Source organism: Leopardus geoffroyi, chromosome C1 (genome assembly GCF_018350155.1).
Source record: "Leopardus geoffroyi isolate Oge1 chromosome C1, O.geoffroyi_Oge1_pat1.0, whole genome shotgun sequence".
Classification (NCBI taxonomy): domain Eukaryota; kingdom Metazoa; phylum Chordata; class Mammalia; order Carnivora; family Felidae; genus Leopardus; species Leopardus geoffroyi.
Window position 1 is genome coordinate 97,184,897 of NC_059328.1, and position 18,968 is coordinate 97,203,864.

Genomic DNA, 18,968 nt, shown 5'->3' on the forward strand with positions numbered 1-18,968 from the left:
GATCTATTACTCATGCCAATACTATATTTCCTGGATTACTATAGCTTTATAGTAAATTTTGAGATCCAGTAATGTAAGTACTCCAAGTCTTTCGTATTTTTAAACTTGTTTTGAATATTCTAAGACTTCTGCATTCTTTATCGATTTTAGACTTAGCTCATCAATTTCTACCAAAAAAGAAAAAAAAGGCTATTGGAATTTTGAAAGGATTATATTGAATCTGTAGACGCATTTGCAGAGAATTTCCACCTTAACAATAAACTTAACAATATTGAGTCTTTCAGATCATGAACGTGAAATGTTACTCTATTTATTTAGATCTTTAATTTCTCTTAGCAATGTTTTGTAGTTTTCAGTGGACAGGTCTTATACTTTCTGTGTTAAACTTATTCCTAAGTACTGTATTCTTTTTTAGCTATTTGAATGAATCCTTTTCTTAATTTCACTTTTGGATTAGTCATTGCTGGTTTTTAAAAATACATGACTTCTGTTTATTGACCTGGATTCTAAAGACCTTGCTATACTAATTTGCTAATGTTAGTAATTTTTTGTAGGTGCCTTAGGATTTTCTAAATATGGGAACATATCAGGAATGAAGGCAATTTTTTCTTTTCTATCTCAATGCTTTTTATTTCTTTTCCTTCCCTTAAAGCACTGGTTAGCAATGTTAAATAGCTGTGGTGAGAGCAGACTTCCTTGCTTTGTTCCTGATTTTAGGAGCAAATTACTTTTTTTTTTTTTTTTTTAGAGGAAATTACTTTTTATTTCTAGTTTATTGTTAATGGGCATTAAATTCTGTCCAATGCTTTTTCTGTCTCTAATGAGATCATGCATTTTTGTCCTTTATTCAATTAATATGGTATATTAATTTATTTTCAAATGTTAAACCGATGTTCATTCCTAGGATAAACCCCACTTGGTCCCAGTAGATAGTCCATTTTATATGTTGTTGAATTTGGTTTGCTAATCTTTTCTTAAATATTTCACACCTACGTTCACAATGAATTTTCTTGTGATGTCTTTGTCTGGCTTTAGAATCAGGATAATACCGGGCTCATAAAATGAGTTGGGAAGTGTACTTCCTCCTGTTTTCTGAAAGAGTTTCTGTAGGTTTCTGTAGTATATCTGTTCTTGACTTAATTGCTATTCATCCTTCAGATCTCATTTGAAGTATCAATTCCTTAGCGAAGGCTTCTCTCACCACCTTGACTAAGTCCATTTCCCTTGTCGTAAGTATAATAGTTTGTAAAGAACAGCTGTCCTTCTTAGCCTTTATTACAAATTTTTATTCACTAAGAGGATTTTTATTGTTCCTCTCCCACTTTAAGCTCCATGCAAAGAAAAATACTGAGTGTTTTTGCTCATCATTATGTAGACATTAGTACCTAGTCTACCACCTGACATATGGTAGGTAGGTGCTCAACAAATATTTAGCAATTGAAGAATACATAATGACTGCCTTAGTTTTATTTTTGGTATTTCTTTCCCTTCTTGGAATTACTGTTTTGTTTCTCTAGATTCTTCATATTTTAACTTGAATCTCTATAGCTCTTCCTAGTCAATCTAGACATATTTTTTTGTTCATATATACATTTTTAGAGTGATATAATTTTATCAAGTATTACTTCAGAAACATTCCATAGATTTTGTTGTAATGTCTATTCTTCAAAAACACAAACACGATGTGGCTCCTCTATTCGAAAACTATGAAAAATTTTCCGTTTTCTACAGAATAGTATGAAAATTTCTTAGTAAAGCATTCAAGTCAGCTCCAAACTGATTTATGGCCTATCATCTCATCTAGATACCTTATACTCCAATCAGATAGGGCTACTTGCTCTTCTCTTAAACAAATACTATACTTCTGTTCATAAGTACTTTTCCTCTTATGCTCAGCACCTAGCAAAATCCTTAAACACAGTAGCTCAGAAAACGTTTGCGGAAGAGTTCATACACTTTTCATAACCCAAGTTAAGATTTTTTTTAATTTACATCTTCTATGATTTTGAAGTTTTTTTTAACTGAAATAATCACTATTTTTATTGCCATGTTCCCACATTTGCAAAGTTTTCTCTTTTCAGTGGTAATAACCTTTTAATCTGTTTTACTACTTTTTCATTGAGGTATAATTAACATACAGTTTCGGGTTACAATGTAATAATTCAACAATTCTGTATGTTACTTATCACACTAAGCATCCTCTTAATCCCCTTGATCTATTTCACCCATCTGCCACCCACCTCCCCTCTGGCAGGCAACTACCAGTTTGTTCTCTGTATTTAAGAGTCTCTTTGGTCTCCTTTTTTGTTTCTAAAATCCACATGAGTGAAATCATGTGGTATTTGTCTTTCTTTTTCTGACTCATTTCACTTAGCATTATACTCTCCAGGTCCATCCACCTTGGACCATCCACTATATATATATATATATAATCCATTCATCTATTGATGGACATTTAGGTTGCTTCTATATCTTGGCTATTGTCAGTGGTGCTTCAATAAACACAAGGGTGCATGCAATTTTTCAAATTAATGTTTTTGTTTTCTTTGGGTAAATACCCAGTAGTGAAATTACTGGATTATGTAGTGATTCTATTTTTAATTTTTTGAGCAACCTGCATACTGTTTTCCACAGTGGCCACACCAATTTACATTCCTATCAACAGTGAACGAGGTTCCTTTTTCTCTATATCTTCATCAGTACTTGCTGGGTCTTGTGTTTTTTATTTTAGCCATTCTGACTGGTGTGAGGTGGTATCTCACTGTGGCTTGGATTTGCATCTTCCTGGTGAAATGTTAAGCTTCTGTTCATGCTTCTGTTGGCCACTTTTATGTCCTCTTTGGAAAAGTGTCTTTTCAGATCCTCTGCCCATTTTTAATCAATTACTTGCTTCTTTGGTCTTGACTTGTAAGAGTTCTTTGGACGTTAACCCCTATTGGATAGATCATTTGCAAATATCTTCTCCCATTGAGCAGATTGCCTTTTTGTTTTGTTGATGGTTTCCTTTGCTGTGTAAAAGTCTTTTATTTTGATGTTGATTCAATCGTTTAAATTTGTTTTTGTTTCCCTTGCCTGAGGAGACAGGTCTAGAATTTCTAAGGGCAATGCCAAAGAAATTACTGGCTATGTTTTCTTCTAGGAGTCTTACGTTCTCAGGTCTCACATTCAGGTCTTTAATGCATTTTGAGTTCATTTTTGTGTATAAGAAAATAGTCCAATTTCATTCTTTTGCATGTAGCTGTTCAGTTTTCCCAGACCATTTGTTGAAGAGACTGCCTTTTCCCTATTGTACATTCTTGCCTCTTGAATTATACTTGTATTGTGTAATTTCGAATTTTATTGTACTGTGATCTGATGTTATTATTATTTAATTTTCTTTTTTTAATTTTTTTGTCAAAAATATTTATATTTGTGTAATCTATTTTTAAATTGCATTAAATACTTTGTGTCCTATATTTTGGTCCATTTTTGTCTGAGACTAAAACATATTTGAAAAGATACCTTGGCTCTTCTCCCACCACCACTAGACTGTGAAATTCATATATATCTTGTTGACTGTACTCTCAAAGCCTAGAACATGTTGGTACATTAGCTTAGTAAATTTTTAGAGTTGTCTTTAATTTGATCCTTTCCACTGCTGCTAAATTAAAAGTATACATTAGGGAGTTGTTAGGTAGATTACCTTGTGACAGAACAATGAATAAAAACATATATAATAGATAGCGTTAATTAAACTGAGCAACAGATACTGAGGTCCTAGTAAGAATCAAGAGGTTCTAAAAATGGGATGCAAACCCAATTCCTGCCTTGAGGCCTATGAAGATGCACAGGTTAACAAATACTTTTGATTTGGTATACTAAAAGGAAGGTCTGCATAAAATGGCACGGAAATGAGAGTTGAGAAAATCTTTAGTTGGGTAGGGGAAGGCAGTCAATAAAATCTCTTTAATGATACAGAAACCAAAACCCAGAGACACTACAGCGCTGTTCAAGATCACAAGGCTAGAGATCACTGAAAGAGGATCTCGCTCCCAGTTCTGTGCTCTTTTCATTACATCTTACTATCAGTACTTTACAGCAACTCACAAAAGGCTAACAGGCCAGGATTTTAGAGAATTACAAAATATAATGTGGGAGTTTATTCATCCTTCCCCATGTCCCTTTAATATAAAAAAAAAAAAAAAATCAAGGACAGCACAAAACTGTAAAAGTTTGCCATGTACCATGTAGTTCTAACAGCTTTGTAGTTGACTGGCCTGTTATGCACCCTACAAGTATTGTTTAAATGTATTTCACCAGAGATTTAAACATCCCAGGCCAATCAATGTGACTTATAGATAAACAAAACTATTAAATTGTATTACACCCACACATACACGTATTTTTTTTAAGTATTAATAAAAGATCTGCAACAAATGTTTAAAATAGCAAGGTCCAAAAAGAAGAATCTGCCAGCCATCATTCAGCACTTTCCAAGGAAGTAAGACCCTGGATCTGTAGATCTAAGTATTAAAGTCAATAGGGAGAGACATTCTTTTAGGGGCTGGGATGGTCTTTAGGCTTTTCCACATCTCTCAAGACTATTCAATAACATTTGGCTACCAAGCAACCCTCCCATGACTAATTTGCACCAACCTCCCACCTGTCCCAGTACATACTGACACCACAACCCTGACTCTGGAGCATTAGATTATTTAACCCTCCCCTCCCCTCCCCTATTATAAGTTAATAAACTGGCATTCTGAATCACACATCAGTTTTTGGTTGGTTAACATGAAATAACCCCATGAATCTGCTCAGTTCTAAGAGCAGGGTAGAAAAAAGTTTAAGAACCTGAAAAACTTAAGACCACACTCTAAACCAGTAATTGAAAAAGTGATTCAGGCCACAAATGGATGTGATGTGGCTTGCACGGGAAGAGAAAAAGGAGAAAGAAAGGAAGAAGAGGGAGAAGGCGGTGGAAGAGGAAGTGGAGGAGGAGGCGGAAAGGCAGGGGGAGGGAAGATGCTCTGAAAAAAGTCTGGATATTTCGCATAAAAAAGCATCTTCCTGAGGCTCTGGCAGGCCTTGGCCTGCATTGCCACAGAATAAAACTGACCAGAGTTAAGCAGCCACAGCCCCCTTTGTAGGGGACATTTGCTTTCTAATTCATCACAGACCAACCACACTCCTATTTCCCTGATATTGAGGTCAAATGTCAACTGTCATTTATCATTCTGCTTGCAGTGTTTTGTCTTCCTTATAGACTTCAAAGAATAAAGAATGCCAGACTTGGTGGATAAGCGCAGATTTTATAAAAAGTGCAAACCACTCTCCACATTAATTCAGTAAAACAAAGCTAGAATCAAAGAAATCAATTTACCTTAATCTGAGTCTGTTCGATTGACTTTTCCCATATCTGCTGATCATATGCTCCAATCTGAAATAGGGAGCAGGCTATTTGAATGATGCAAAGGAAATCCTGTTATTTAGGTCAAATGTCACAAAAGTCACGAAACTACTAAGCATCAATACAGTATCTGGGGAATGTTTACGCTTCTCAGAGGTTAGAGTAAGTTATTTAAAGGACTGTTGCACTCAAAAGTCTAAAGTAGCTGGATCGAAAAGTAAGTTAAAAAGTACTGTCCAAAATATTTCAAATTAAGCATTACCTTACAAGATATTTCCACTTCTTAAGGAAAACATCAGTAGGAAAACTAGAGAGGAATAAAAAGGTAACGGACAGCTCAGTAAGACTGTTGCCAGTACCAATCTGAGCTGTGAAGATACAAGTTTCACGTCTAAAAAAAACACAGCAGTTTGATCAGAAGCAAACTTTCAGAGCGTTGCTGGGGCACGGTGTATGCGGCCTGGAGAAGGGAGGGGACTTGAGAGTCCTATTCGGGGATCGGGAACAGAGCCTAAAAGACCTAATGACCTTGCGCCTCGGTTTGTCCGTTGATGTTGGGAGAGAGACACCGTGCAGGAATTGCCGGCACTACCGAGCTTAGGGAAAGCTAACGGGGGATTCTTTGCGGGGGCATTTTGCAGGAAGTCTGCTTTACAAATAAAAAAAAAAAAAAAAGGTTGATATTACCTTCTTTTGGTACCACGATATAGCATCTCTCTCATTTGAGGCCATCTGTGTCTCCAGCCAGAGAATGGGATTTCACTGAAAATGAAGGAAAAGCAGTCGGTGAGTCCGGTTGCTGAAAGGTACTCTCCCAGTTTGGGTAGAACTCAAAAATCGCTTCTCTCGGCGTCTCCATGAGCTGCTGACTGTCTCCTTCTCCGGCTGGTTGCCAGGAAAAAAAGACAAAAACAGAAGCAAACCAAAAACCTCTGGTGCAGTGGCGCCGGGAGAAGCGTCTCTGCGATATTTGGTGCGAGTGTGTTCAAGGCTGCAGGGGAGGGGAGGGGAGGGGAGGGCAGGTGGCTGGAGTTGGCCCGCACCCCCTCCTCCGCTCCCCGGCGTCCGGCTCTCACCTGGTGCCCGCTGCCCCGCAGTCCGGCGGCCGGGACCTTCCTCCTCAGTGGCCCCGGGCCCGCCATGAGGCCGGGGGAGAGGCGGCGGGCGCCGCAGGCCTCATCTTCCCCCCGGGGCGGAGACGCCGGCGCGGCCGTTACCATGGAGACCGCGGCGGCCGCGCGGGCCTAGGGGGCAGCCGGCAGCCCGCGCCGGGAGGAGGGCAGTCTGCTGCCGCAGCCCCGGCGCCCTCCAAGCGCGACCTTCAGGGTCACCGGACCGACCCCCAAATAAGCCAGGAATCAACTGGGAAAGGACGGGGATGAGACGTGAAGGAGGGCTTCGCTGGCCGCCAGGGACTGCGGCAACGGCCGGAGGCTCGGCGCCCGGCTCTTCGGGTGCGGGGCTGAGGGCCCCCCCACCCCGGCGCGGGAGGCAGCCGCTGCGGGGCGAAGGGCGGGCGGGCGGGCGTCCTGCGAGGCCCGGCTGGCGGGCGGGCCGTGACTCAGCCGGCCGCGAGCTGGGCGAGGGCAGCGCCGCAGACCACTGTGCGGCCCCGCTGCGGCTTCCGCTTTCCGGGTTTTGCACGAAAGTGGCTCCGCCCCCGCCCGGGCCTGGCCCCCGGAGCCTCCGCCGGGCTCCCGGACGCAGGGGCTGGGGAGCCACACGACCCCTCAGATCACGCTTCAGGTCACTTCCTGAGAAACGACTTGCCCAGACGTCGACCTGAAGGAGGTCGGTCCAAATGTCCTAAGAGCTGCCCGTTCATGCCTTTGTAACACTTCTCTTTGTCTTACAGGTTTCTTTGTGCTCCATTATTTACTGTCGGTCTTCCCTAAAGGGCTGTGGGCTCAGTGCGGTTGGAGCCTGGCAGGAGCCTGGCACATAGGTTCTCAGTCTGGGCTGGATGAACGCAGTTTTCTTGCATTTACGCCGTCGCCGGACGAAGGGCGCGGTGGGCTGCTTGTCACCCTTAACTCTCAGCAGCTCTGAGATTTAAACTTTGCGGGTGCTCGAGACTGAGGGAAGAGGAGGGCCAAGGCTTGGCGCAGTTCCAGGGCACGTTTCCCAAATTAGGGTAGGGGAGGGTGGCGGCGGGAAGAACTGTCTCTAGGCTAAGAGTTCGAGCAGGCTGATAGGGGTCAGGAGAAAGGAATGGCTGCGCGCTAAAAGGAGTATCTAAGGATACCTTCCTAAGGTTTTGAGCTGCTTTCCTCCTCTATAGTGCAGGGCTTTTTGGCCATTAGTGGAACACTGACCCCTAACGGCCGTTCCCACCCCACTTGAAGCAGTGTCCTTGCTTGCCCCAGCAGTCAGGTAAAGCTAATGACAGATAATGGTCACATCGGCTACCACTTCAGAAAGCCTGAGAAGTGAAGTTCTAAATGTTTTACAAACATTTCTTGCCTATTAAATCGGGGTAAGGTGAAGTTATCCCATTCTACTGCTACGGAAAATCCACTAAAAAGTATAAGTAACTCCTACAGAACTAATTAAAAATTATTTCATCCAGGCTTGATTTTTATATGGCACGCCATAGGCTGTGGTTCCCTTTCTGGTTTGTTTCCTGACAGCTTTCCCCCTTTCTTAAACATAATTCTGCTGGGTTTCGGAACAAATGGCCAACTTTAAAAAAAAAAAAAAAAAGTGACAAATGAGAAAGTCGTCTTTATCTAAATATTTAAGTTCTAAATTACATTAATAACAAAAACATTTTACTTCGTTGCTTAGCGCACAGAGACTTTTTGGGGAATTCATGAAAGAACTGAAGTTGCATTAGGGAATAGTAGGAAGGGGCAAATCATCTTACAAACTTTTCAGTGCTAAGACTGCCACTGAACACTGCATAGGCTTTAAACCAAGAACTGCATTCAAATCCCTGTTCCAATTAAAGCACTGTGTGATCTTCGGCAATTTATTCAACCTAACAAGCCTGTTTTCTCACCTGTATTTGTTATCTACCTAGTAAATACTAAAGGCTGTGAATATTAAATGGCCCACAGCACTTACTGAAAAACCATTAGTTCCCTTCCCAACCAAGGTCTATCAGGGCTTAGGACAAGTATTTCAAAAAGAAGTTCACACAAAATCTGGAGGAAGAGGATCCACTGCATTGTATCACTTAATACATCAACGATGTCCAAAATGTCTGCTCACCATCTTCATTAACACTGCATGCATGTACTTTGAAAAATACGGGCATAGCCAGATGAACAATTTGGCTGTCCTCAAGTAGATAAAAACCCAATTTAAGCATCAGAAGGCACAACTACCACAAATGCCAAGTGTAGCTTTTCTTCTCCCAAACTAGCTGCACCTCAATGTGACGGCATTTTCTCATTATCTATGACCTTTTCTTTTAGGAAGGTCACAAGATTTTTTCTAAAATACTAGAAACTAATGGGGACATAAGAAGGTGGGAGGATTAATACTTTAAAAACAGGTTTCAGGTATCTAGAATTCACACGTACTATTCATTTTCTCATGAAACATAAGTAAAGGACAAATCAGACTTTTGTTTATTAAAAAAATACTTTACAGGGAAAAAAAAAACCTCTATGCATTCCATTGTCCTATTTTACAAAGAAATAGCTTAACAATTTAACACACTTAGACAGCTACAAAAAAGCACTGTGTTAAAAGGATTATTATTCACACAAATTTAGATTTAAGACTATTCATTAAAAACCTTTTTAAAACACTCGTTAATGTCAATAAACAAACTAAGGCCACACAACGCAAATAGTCCGCCAGGCAAATTATACATTTCATCTATATGCAAAGACCTCTTAGATAAATTAAAGCCACAGGAAAAAAAGTCTTAGCTGCCAATCAAAATGGAGTTTAGTCACAGAAAACACTATTACATGAAAATTTACAACATGTGATAGAAGTAGTACATAAGTATTTCTTTAGAGAATTGAAAAGTGCTATATTAAGAGACAGTGGTCTCAACTACATGCACAAGTGGATCATAAAAAATTTATGAAGAAAATGGAAGGCCATAATATTTATGGAGATACTTGCTTTTAAAGCAACAAACTTTCAGGATGAGCATAGGTCCCTTATGTGGTAAAGAAAAACATTTGTCTTGTACATTTCCTCTACTTACTGCATGACCAATAAATACAGCTACACTTGTTTAAAAAAAAAAAAAAACTTAGCAGAAATATGAACTTCTGCCATGTACTAGTGAAAGGCTCTTTTTTTTAACCTGTAGCAATGATAAAATAGATTTATTAGAAAGACACAAACTCAATTATCCTAAAAGTATAAATGCAAATAAATTTTTAATGGCAAATACAGATGAAAATATAATGGGCTAATATTAATGATCAAGAATATATTCACTAAGGGTTTTCTTGAATCTTTGAGTCTTGTTTCTAAATTAGTTTTCATTCTAGACACTATTTATAGAGGGAAAGGCAATAAGCAAAAGTTTCTCCAGGCATTAAGTGTGAACTTTATGCCTATTAAGACTGATGCAAGATGTTGCAAGACATCTTTTCCTAAGGTTTGGTAAAGGATTTTATTTAACAAGCTCCATTTTCCCCCTACAAGAGCTTGTAATGTTAGTCAACTGATATTCCAACTGTCTCCAAGGGGAAAGGGCACCTTTCAAGATTTTAATTAAAAATAATAAAGTTAAGTGAAACAAATCCTAAGTACTGAATAAGCAAATTAAAAGTACAATTAAGCTTAGGGATTCATTTTTAAAGAGTTAAAAATTTGGAGGGGAAAACTAATATGTAGGTTTTTATTATTATTGCTTTATGAATTTGGGATACCTCTTTGAATCATAATCCTACTCCTAACATATATTGGTAATTACAGAATGACTTCTGGGGCAGGGGGAAGACTTTTATCCTTATTTATGAATACCATAAAATCATTCTAGTTACTAAGTTAGGAATATTCATTTATCAGGTCCTTTCCATAAGCACATTTTTAAAATATCCCTCTGCTCCACAAAATACTCAAACTTACAGCCACGTTCTGCAAGTAATCTCAAAGAGTTGGCACAACAGATAATATACCAAAAAGGAAGATCAGCTTAAATTTCAGTTACAACTTCACTGCCATCACTACTTTACAAATCAGAAGACGCCAGATTGCTCCATGCCTCACTCCACCAAACCAAATAATTTCAAGATTTAGAAAAGTTGCAATCATTTGTATCACTAAACTAGGATACAACTTTGAAAGCAGTAATAAACTCAAAACTTGAGCTTTTATATTCATCAGTCTTTAAAGCATGCTATTAAATCTAATACTCACATAGGACATCATTCAGTTTCCAGATACATGACTAGCTAAATGTTTCTCTCTCCATTCTATTGCAATTCTAACATACAATGAATTTATTAGTACATGATTTTAAACATTTGTATACTCTTTTCACGTGTTTATATTGGAGGTGAGGGTAGAATGTTTTGGAAAAGGAAAATGGGGATTTGCTTTTGATTGTAGGTCTTTGCAGATCCGCTGGTTCCTGAGTGATTATACACAGTGCTGGCTGTCAGGAGACAGTCTCCTTGTTTATTAGTAATGACCAGCTTAGATGACAGATGGCATCTGCTGGATGGCAAGTGGGAGATGGGGAAATCGGATCTTGGAAGACAAGAAAAATTAAAAAAAAAAAAAAAAAGTTTTTGCTTTAACAACCTTGTTCTTCATGATAATTTTAAAAAGCAAATGTTGCCTGAGAAGAATTCTACTTTGCACAGCCTAGTAAAGCTCTATGAAATTCTTCTGGACAGAAAAACAAAAACAGAGAAAACCTAAATCCACATACTTTTGTGATTAACCCCTCCCCCCTCCAAAATAACAAAAACACCCTCAAAGGCAGGTCCCTTTAAAAACTAGTCTTGATAAACTAGAATTCACCCTAGAATTTATACCCAAGATTTTAAAACACCCCTGCAATAATCACATTACTTTTCATACCATTCTAATTACCTTATTTACAAAGATAACTAAATCCAACATCACTTCCAATTCATAAATGGTTTACATTGAAATGTTTCTCTATTTGTCTTCATCCTTTGTAACAGAGAATACATACATATACATATATATAAGGAATAATACAGATTCTAACTAATCACTGCAGTATTTGCTGATGGTTACTTTTCTATCGGTTTACACAGTGACCTCTATACTTTGCTAATATGCATTTAAACTACACAACAATATTGCACAAAGTAATATTTATATAAGATTTAGCCTATTTCAGAATATTTTAGAGAAAATTCATATTTGATATTTCAAAAGATGCAGCTAAGTTTTCATGGTGACAGACATAATAAAGCAGCATCTTTTTTTTTTTTTTTTTTTTTTTTTGCCTATGTTAATGTAAATATTCCAAATCTCACCCTCCAGGAAAAAAATCTCCAAATTGCACTATAACCAGGTAGATACAAGAATCTGGTCTTAGGTGTGGGGAATACTCTTCCTTTAATGAACAAAAGGCCTATTGTATTATTAACTAAGAGAAAGTGAAATGTGTATCATGTTAACATTCTAAAATAATAGAAAGTTAAGACTACACTAGCTATATGAACTGTGCCTGTTTGAAAAAAAAATTTTAAATACTCAGGCACTAAGCATTAGGTTACCTGAAACTCTAGGATGAAGTCTAGTGCCATAATCGTTATTAGACCGTAGCAACACACAGTAATAGTAAATAAACCCAAGTATTCACCAGTTAAAACTGTGAATCAAAGTGTCTCAACAGATCTTTATCATGAAAAGATTGAAGCCAAGTGACAAAAAAAGTTTTTCCTAAGTTTCATGCACAAAATATGGCAGCCTCATCAGAAAGATTGATATCATTCTCTAGGTTTGATACTCATGATCAGTTTAAGAAGCAAAAGTATCCACACAAAGTGTGAGGATGCTAGGTAGCAGAACGATAGAGTATCATGTCAACATTATCTCTTTTACCCAATTATCTTCCACAGTTAACCATGTTTCTAGAAGAGATTAATGAACCATGGATAATGAATGACCAAGGACTATTCATCTTTAGATATTTTTAATTGAAATATCCACTGGGCTTTAAATAACAGATACAAAAAAAAAGACAGTTTGGATCAGAAAGTGCTGTGCTTTCTCTTTTGTTAAGAAACCAGAGAGCCACTGGATTTTCCTTAGAAACTACCTGTTCTTTATGGTTGGAACTTACTTGCCCACGTACAAGATGCAGGAACACTTTCCTGCAACCTATGCCATTTTTACTGTAGAGAATTGAAGCTGTGCCATAAAGACACAAGTACTAAAGCATAAATCTGACCTTCTATCATAAAAACAGCAAATATGGCAAGAGACGAGGCAAGATAAAATTAAGGGAAGTGAATAATTTACCAAATAAGAATCTGTTATTCCAAAGAATTCTCAGTTTGATTTGAAGAAGAGATTGAATTGTTACCTCACACCTTAAAACAGAAAGTAGCAGCAGACCCACTATTACATACTGTACTAACGGGATAAGATACAACTCTTAACTTTGCATAATCTGTGTAAAAAAGATATGCTTGACATTTGTGGAATGTCATTTCTCTTTATAGAATTATAGGCAAGATTTCTCCAATAAAACTTAACTTAAGCCAGTTATAAAACTATAACTTCACATCAAAATTTAAAAAAGTTAAAAAATGTGTTTGAATATGTACATATCACACAGGAGTGCTTGAATGTTCCTGTAGATTGTGTTGCTGGTCAGAGTCCAGTCTACTTTCCACCTTTAAAACTGGAATCGGTGGAGTCATCTGATCTTGCTGTAGATTAAGTTCTGATGAAGGGAAGGACGATGAAGCAGTCGTCAAAAGCTGCATCTCTCTGCATGTCTCTTCAGATTCAGTTTTTACCCTCACACACTGGGAGTCAACTTCTAATTCTCGCTTTCCAGTTAAATCACAGTCCATGTTAGAACCGCTTTCTGTGTTTTGAGTGGCTTCCACAACAGGGTGGTACTGTTTAAGCCTTATATGCCAAGCTAAGCTGCACACTGCTGACACTGTTTTGAACTGATGAATGACATTTCTAGGGATGAAGTAAATATCATTGTCACACAGCTGAATTCTAGCATAACGAATGCCTTCCCGCCTCATTTGGTTTAGTTTAGCTTCATCCACCCACTGTACACACTGCAGAAAAAAGAAAAGTTGCATGAGACTTCAAAATATGTAGTGTAGTAATTTAGTCAAACAAAGTATTAGAATTAGCACAGGAAAACAGTAGTAGGGCCAAATTAAAGGCAGGCAATACTAAGTATCAGACAACTTTCTAAAATTTCCTGTAATGCTTGGGAAACATTTTTCCTCATATTTTACTACCTCTCTGATAACAAAGTACAGGTTCAAGTCAGGATAGCCTAAGGAATCATTTAAACAACTATTTCAAAGTGCAGCTAAGTATCAATAACATATTCTTTGCCACAACTAAGGACAACATTTATATGTTGCCTTTTATAGATGAGGGCACACAGTACTCCAAGGGGTCCTCAGCCGAGACTCTTTACAGCCAGAACTGAGCAGTCCGGACCCTATGGCCATCTGGGCCAACCGGGTATCCCAAAGATTAAAGGGATCTCAAGTATTCTATTTGGGAAGCTCTGTGTTAATGATTTTTGACACTCTCCACACACAGCTTTTAATAGCACTTGAAATTAAATTTACCATCCCATGTATCCAACTATAAGATCAAATGCAAAATAAACTGGGTACAGATCCTTATTTCTGTTACCTCACTCAAAAGATAATAAAAAAGCAAAAGTTTCACCTGGGAAACTGGAGGTTCATGAAGGTCTAACTGAAGTCTCTGTACAACATCAGTAAAATCCTCAGCATGAAAACAAATCACATCTTTGGTTATGCGAGGCTGGTCACTCCTAAGATTAACAAAATTAAGTTTTAGAAACCTGCATCTCATAACGGAAAATGATGACAAATTTCAGTTCTCCTATTCCTGGAAATGCTCCTACTAGCACAGAAATAGACACACAGGAATATACATTTGCTTCTTTAACCAACATTTAAAAAATAAATAACACCAATAAAGCTGTTTAAAAAAATGAAAATTAGATTAGTTGTTACAAAAAACAGCAGTGACTAAAAAGAGTTTCATTCTAAACTAGTTGCAACTGCATCCTTTCACCACCCTGTAATGTCGTCATCAGGATGGAACACAGTGGAGAGAAAACATACCAGCCACATAACTATCACACCTTCCAGTTTTCAAACTGGGGTGGGGGGGGGGGTGGGGGTAACAGAATGATCTTTAACTTGAAATACTTACTGTCAAGCTGTGATTGAACTATGCTTCCAAAAAAGGTCAAACTCTATAGTAATACTGAAGGCCCTGAAGTTATAAATATGAAAAACAAAACAAAACAGTTTTTAGACAAACTAAATTCCATGCTCTGAGCTTTGGGTTCCAACTGAATGTAAAAGGGTGCAGCCACTGTGGAAAATAGTATAGCAGTTCCTCCACAAATTAAAAATAGAATTATCAAATGATCCAGCAATTCCACTTCCGGGGATATACCCAAACGACTGAAAGCAGAGACATGAAGAGATGTTTTTTCAGAGCAGCCAAAAGGTGGAAGCAACCCAAGTGTCCGCTGATGAGTGAAACCAGATAAACAAAATGTGCCATATACATATAATGTAATACTACTCAGCGTTAAAAAGGAAGGAAATTATGACACATGATATAATATGGATGAACCTTGAAGATATTATGCTAACTAAAATAAGCCAGTCACAAAAGAACTACTGTGTGATTCCACTTATACGAGGTATTTAAAGTAGTCAAATTCATAGAAACAGTAAGTACAATGAAGGCTACCAGGAGCTGGGGAGAGAGGGGAAAAGGGGTTAAGGTTTACTGGTTTCAGAGTTACAGTTTTGCAAGACAAAAAAGCTCTCAAAATCTGCTTTGCAACAATGTAAATATACTTAACACCACTGAAATGTACACTTAAAATGCCAAAGATTTTTCATTTTAATTTCATGTTATGGGTATTTTACCACAATTTCTAAAAAAAAATTAGTCCCCAAACTTTTAAATGGCGTCCACATTTTCTCAGACAGCATTAACCAACCTTATAGCTGAGTTTCATTAACTTACCATTCACCAAACTGTACAGCTTTCAAAACCCCAACAGCAGCCGTACTCTGCCAGTCAAACCCCTGACCTACATGGTCAGCATGAGCTCTTGTCCTATCTTCAAAGAGGACTTCACGGGGTTCACTGGTCCGAGGTAGGTACTGGAGATTTTTAATTTCATTCATTGATCTGGAGTTGATTTGGTTGTGAAGTAAAGGGGGGAGGGGAGGAAAGTATTAATAGCAGTAAGGTGAAAAAGTCTGCTAAAATATCAAATTTTAAATAAGATCAGAACTGATAAGGGTTCCATGATTTTGATCATTAACATTTAACACACTATACCGTAATGCTCAATGTCATTACCTTCTTCTCTTGGGATGTCATGATAATGTAGAGGCTATATTTTTTATTTGGCTCAAATGTAGTGTTACAATTTACAAAATTTAGTTTTCAAGCAATAGGAAACACAATTCAAAGTTCAAGGCTGTATGTTTCTTCACCCTCAGTCATCTTAATTCTCAAAACAGACTTGATTCAAGATGGAAAACTGAGGATGTACATGATCTCCTTCCACATTAAAATGAAAGTAAAAGGCTTCAAACTAATATGGTAGGGGTGGGAGAGAGGAGATGGGCGAATGGATAAGAATACAGATGAAACATAACTGGCTGTGAGTTGATAACTGCTGACATTGACTACATGAGACTTTAGTACATTATCTTCTGCTTTTTCATGTGCTCAAGAATTTCTAAATATAATAATCTAAAGGTGATAGTAAAGGAATAAGAACCAACAAAGGAAATGAATTAGTGCATGAACAATATCAACAAATTTCTGGAAGATGGAAAATGATTAAAAGTGTCTAGTAAAACTGAGCAGAGAAAGCCACAGGCCTGGAATACACTAGAAGGGAATAGCAACTAAAAAGGCAGCTGGCCTGCCCAAAAGACCTTGAAGACTAATAGGTGCAAGGAAAAAAAAAAAAAAAAAAAGCCCATTATCATGATGTTGACAGACAGAAATGTAGTAAGGCTGAGAAAGGGGGAATGAAAGTGAAATTCTGCAAATAAACCAGTCACCCACCACCCCTGTGAGTAGAAATGAGGTCAGGCATCTACCCCCATGCTATGGTTGATCCACTCAGCATCCATCTATCCTATTTATTTCCCTGACAGAACTCTGATTCTCATTAGGTATCTGCTCCTGCCCCATAAGTGACCTCATTTACAAGTTTCAAAGGTAGATCCTGATGAATCCTGACAAACTGTGGCAAACGCATTCCCCTTGCCAGTAACTGATTTAAAAATGGACACAAACATACATGAAAAGATGCTCAACGTCACTCCTCATCAGGGAAATACAAATCAAAACCACACTCAGATATCACCTCACGCCAGTCAGAGTGGCCAAAATGAACAAATCAGGAGACTATAGATGCTGAAGAGGATGTGGAGAAACGGGAACCCTCTTGCACTGTTGGTGGGAATGCAAATTGGTGCAGCCACTCTGGAAAACAGTGTGGAGGTTCCTCAAAAAATTAAAAATAGACCTACCCTATGACCCAGCAATAGCACTGCTAGGAATTTACCCAAGGGATATAGGAGTACTGATGCATAGGGGCACTTGTACCCCAATGTTTATAGCAGCACTCTCAACAATAGCCAAATTATGGAAAGAGCCTAAATGTCCATCAACTGATGAATGGATAAAGAAATTGTGGTTTATATACACAATGGAGTACTACATGGCAATGAGAAAGAATGAAATATGGCCCTTTGTAGCAACGTGGATGGAACTGGAGAGTGTGATGCTAAGTGAAATAAGCCATACAGAGAAAGACAGATACCATATGTTTTCACTCTTATGTGGATCCTGAGAAACTTAACAGAAACCCATGGGGGAGGGGAAGGAAAAAAAAAAAAAAGAGGTTAGAGCGGGAGAGAGCCAAAGCATAAGAGACTCTTAAAAACTGAGAACAAACTGAGGCTTGATGGGGTGTGGGAGGGAGGGCAGGGTGAGTGATGGGCATTGAGGAGGGCACCTTCTGGGATGAGCACTGGGTGTTGTATGGAAACCAATTTGACAATAAATTCCATATATTGAAAAAAAAAAAAAATGGACACAAACTGACTCTGGCCAACAGTAAGAGAGGAAATTTGCTAAGGAGACTTCTGGGAAGTTTCCTAGCTTGTATGACAGAAGAAAAGATGCTTTTTTTCTTCTATTGCATATAACTAGATCCATATGTGATACCTAGACCACAATAATCATCCAGCAACCATAAAGAAAGCCACTGTGAGTACAAAGCCCAGGCAAAGAATATGACAGCAGAGAAAAAGACCCAATTCCTTGATGAAAGTACTGAATCACTGACCATATATATATATTTGGTGCCAAGAGCCAAGCTCTCTAGACTTCTTAATACATAAGATAATATTTTATGAACCAATTTGGATCAAATTTTTGCTGCTTGTAGCCAAAAGCATCCTGATAAACTTTCAGAAAAACAGAAACAAAAAAACCCTCATGTTCTCTAAACACACTAAACTTACCATATTCATAGAACTAATGCAATCCTCTGGCATGTGGCCACACCCTTTCATGTCCAATTCTATGCCTATTAACTCTAAAGTGAAGCCTACCTAGTGATAAGCCTCACTGAAGTATAAATAGAACGTCTGGTAAGCCCAATGCTTTATTTCTAAATATGAATGTGTCAACCACAAATCACCAAATATGTGAAGACAGCCTGTAGCAGCCTGACAAAGACCAAAATAAACAATGCTAAAATGTAAGAATTCCAAAGAAAAAAGTCGAGTGAATGTCCCCAAATCAAAAGCAAACAGATAATAAGAAATATGAGGATAATCAAACTGGGAGATCTGTTACTCCGTCAACAGTAGTTTCAGAAAGAAATAACAGAAAATGAAGAGATTGCCAAAGCAGTTAAGCAAGAAAAATTCCCAGAAATGAAAGGAGAATCTTTCTAGGACCTATCAAATCACAACAAAGATTAAATATAATAATAAGAATGAAAGACCCAAAGATGTATCATTGTGAAATCAAGCTTTCAGAGAGGAAAATAGGTTACCTATAAAAAAAAAAAAATTACACTGGCATTAAGACTTCTCATAAACAATATCAGATACCAGAAAACACTGTGGTAAGCTACAAGTTTTAAGGGAAAATACATCCTCTGGAATCCAGTTAAGCTATCAATCCTATTTCATGAGAAAAAAAGGAATTTTCAGACATATCATGACTCAGAATATTTCTGAGAATATTCCTTTTCTTCCTTTTCTTAGAATGTTACTTGAGAATGTGCTAAATCAAAAGAAGGAAATAAACCCAAGAAGACAACTGTAGGTTAATACAGAAATGCATTAAGTGGGAGGTCCTACGTTGATAACTG

General features: G+C 38.0%; 2 protein-coding genes across 18 annotated transcripts in view; both read right to left on the reverse strand.

Moving 5' to 3' along the window:
• Window positions 1-7,413, reverse strand: part of PHTF1 (putative homeodomain transcription factor 1) — a 91,780-nt gene extending 84,367 nt beyond the window's left edge. For 9 of the 17 annotated variants that reach the window (XR_006712623.1, XR_006712621.1, XR_006712625.1 and 6 more), the window contains exons 1-3: window positions 6,466-7,009; window positions 6,077-6,151; window positions 5,363-5,419 (exon numbers count right to left, since the gene is read on the reverse strand). Coding sequence is in view for 4 of the 17 variants with exons in the window: in XM_045478697.1 (XP_045334653.1) it covers window positions 5,363-5,419; window positions 6,077-6,121 (102 nt within the window). In the remaining 13 variants the exon portion in view is untranslated. Of the gene's footprint in view, window positions 1-5,362; window positions 5,420-5,651; window positions 5,697-6,076; window positions 6,152-6,465 lie in introns of all 17 variants that reach the window. The other 8 variants (XR_006712629.1, XR_006712628.1, XR_006712627.1 and 5 more) reach the window with 2 other exon arrangements.
• A 1,550-nt stretch (window positions 7,414-8,963) lies between these two features.
• RSBN1 (round spermatid basic protein 1) overlaps window positions 8,964-18,968 on the reverse strand; it is a 48,221-nt gene continuing 38,216 nt past the window's right edge. Inside the window, exons 5-7 of the mRNA XM_045478694.1 lie at window positions 15,578-15,745; window positions 14,228-14,336; window positions 8,964-13,593 (exon numbers count right to left, since the gene is read on the reverse strand). Coding sequence (XP_045334650.1) covers window positions 13,123-13,593; window positions 14,228-14,336; window positions 15,578-15,745 — 748 coding nt within the window. The 3' untranslated portion in view covers window positions 8,964-13,122. The remainder of the gene's footprint in view (window positions 13,594-14,227; window positions 14,337-15,577; window positions 15,746-18,968) is intronic.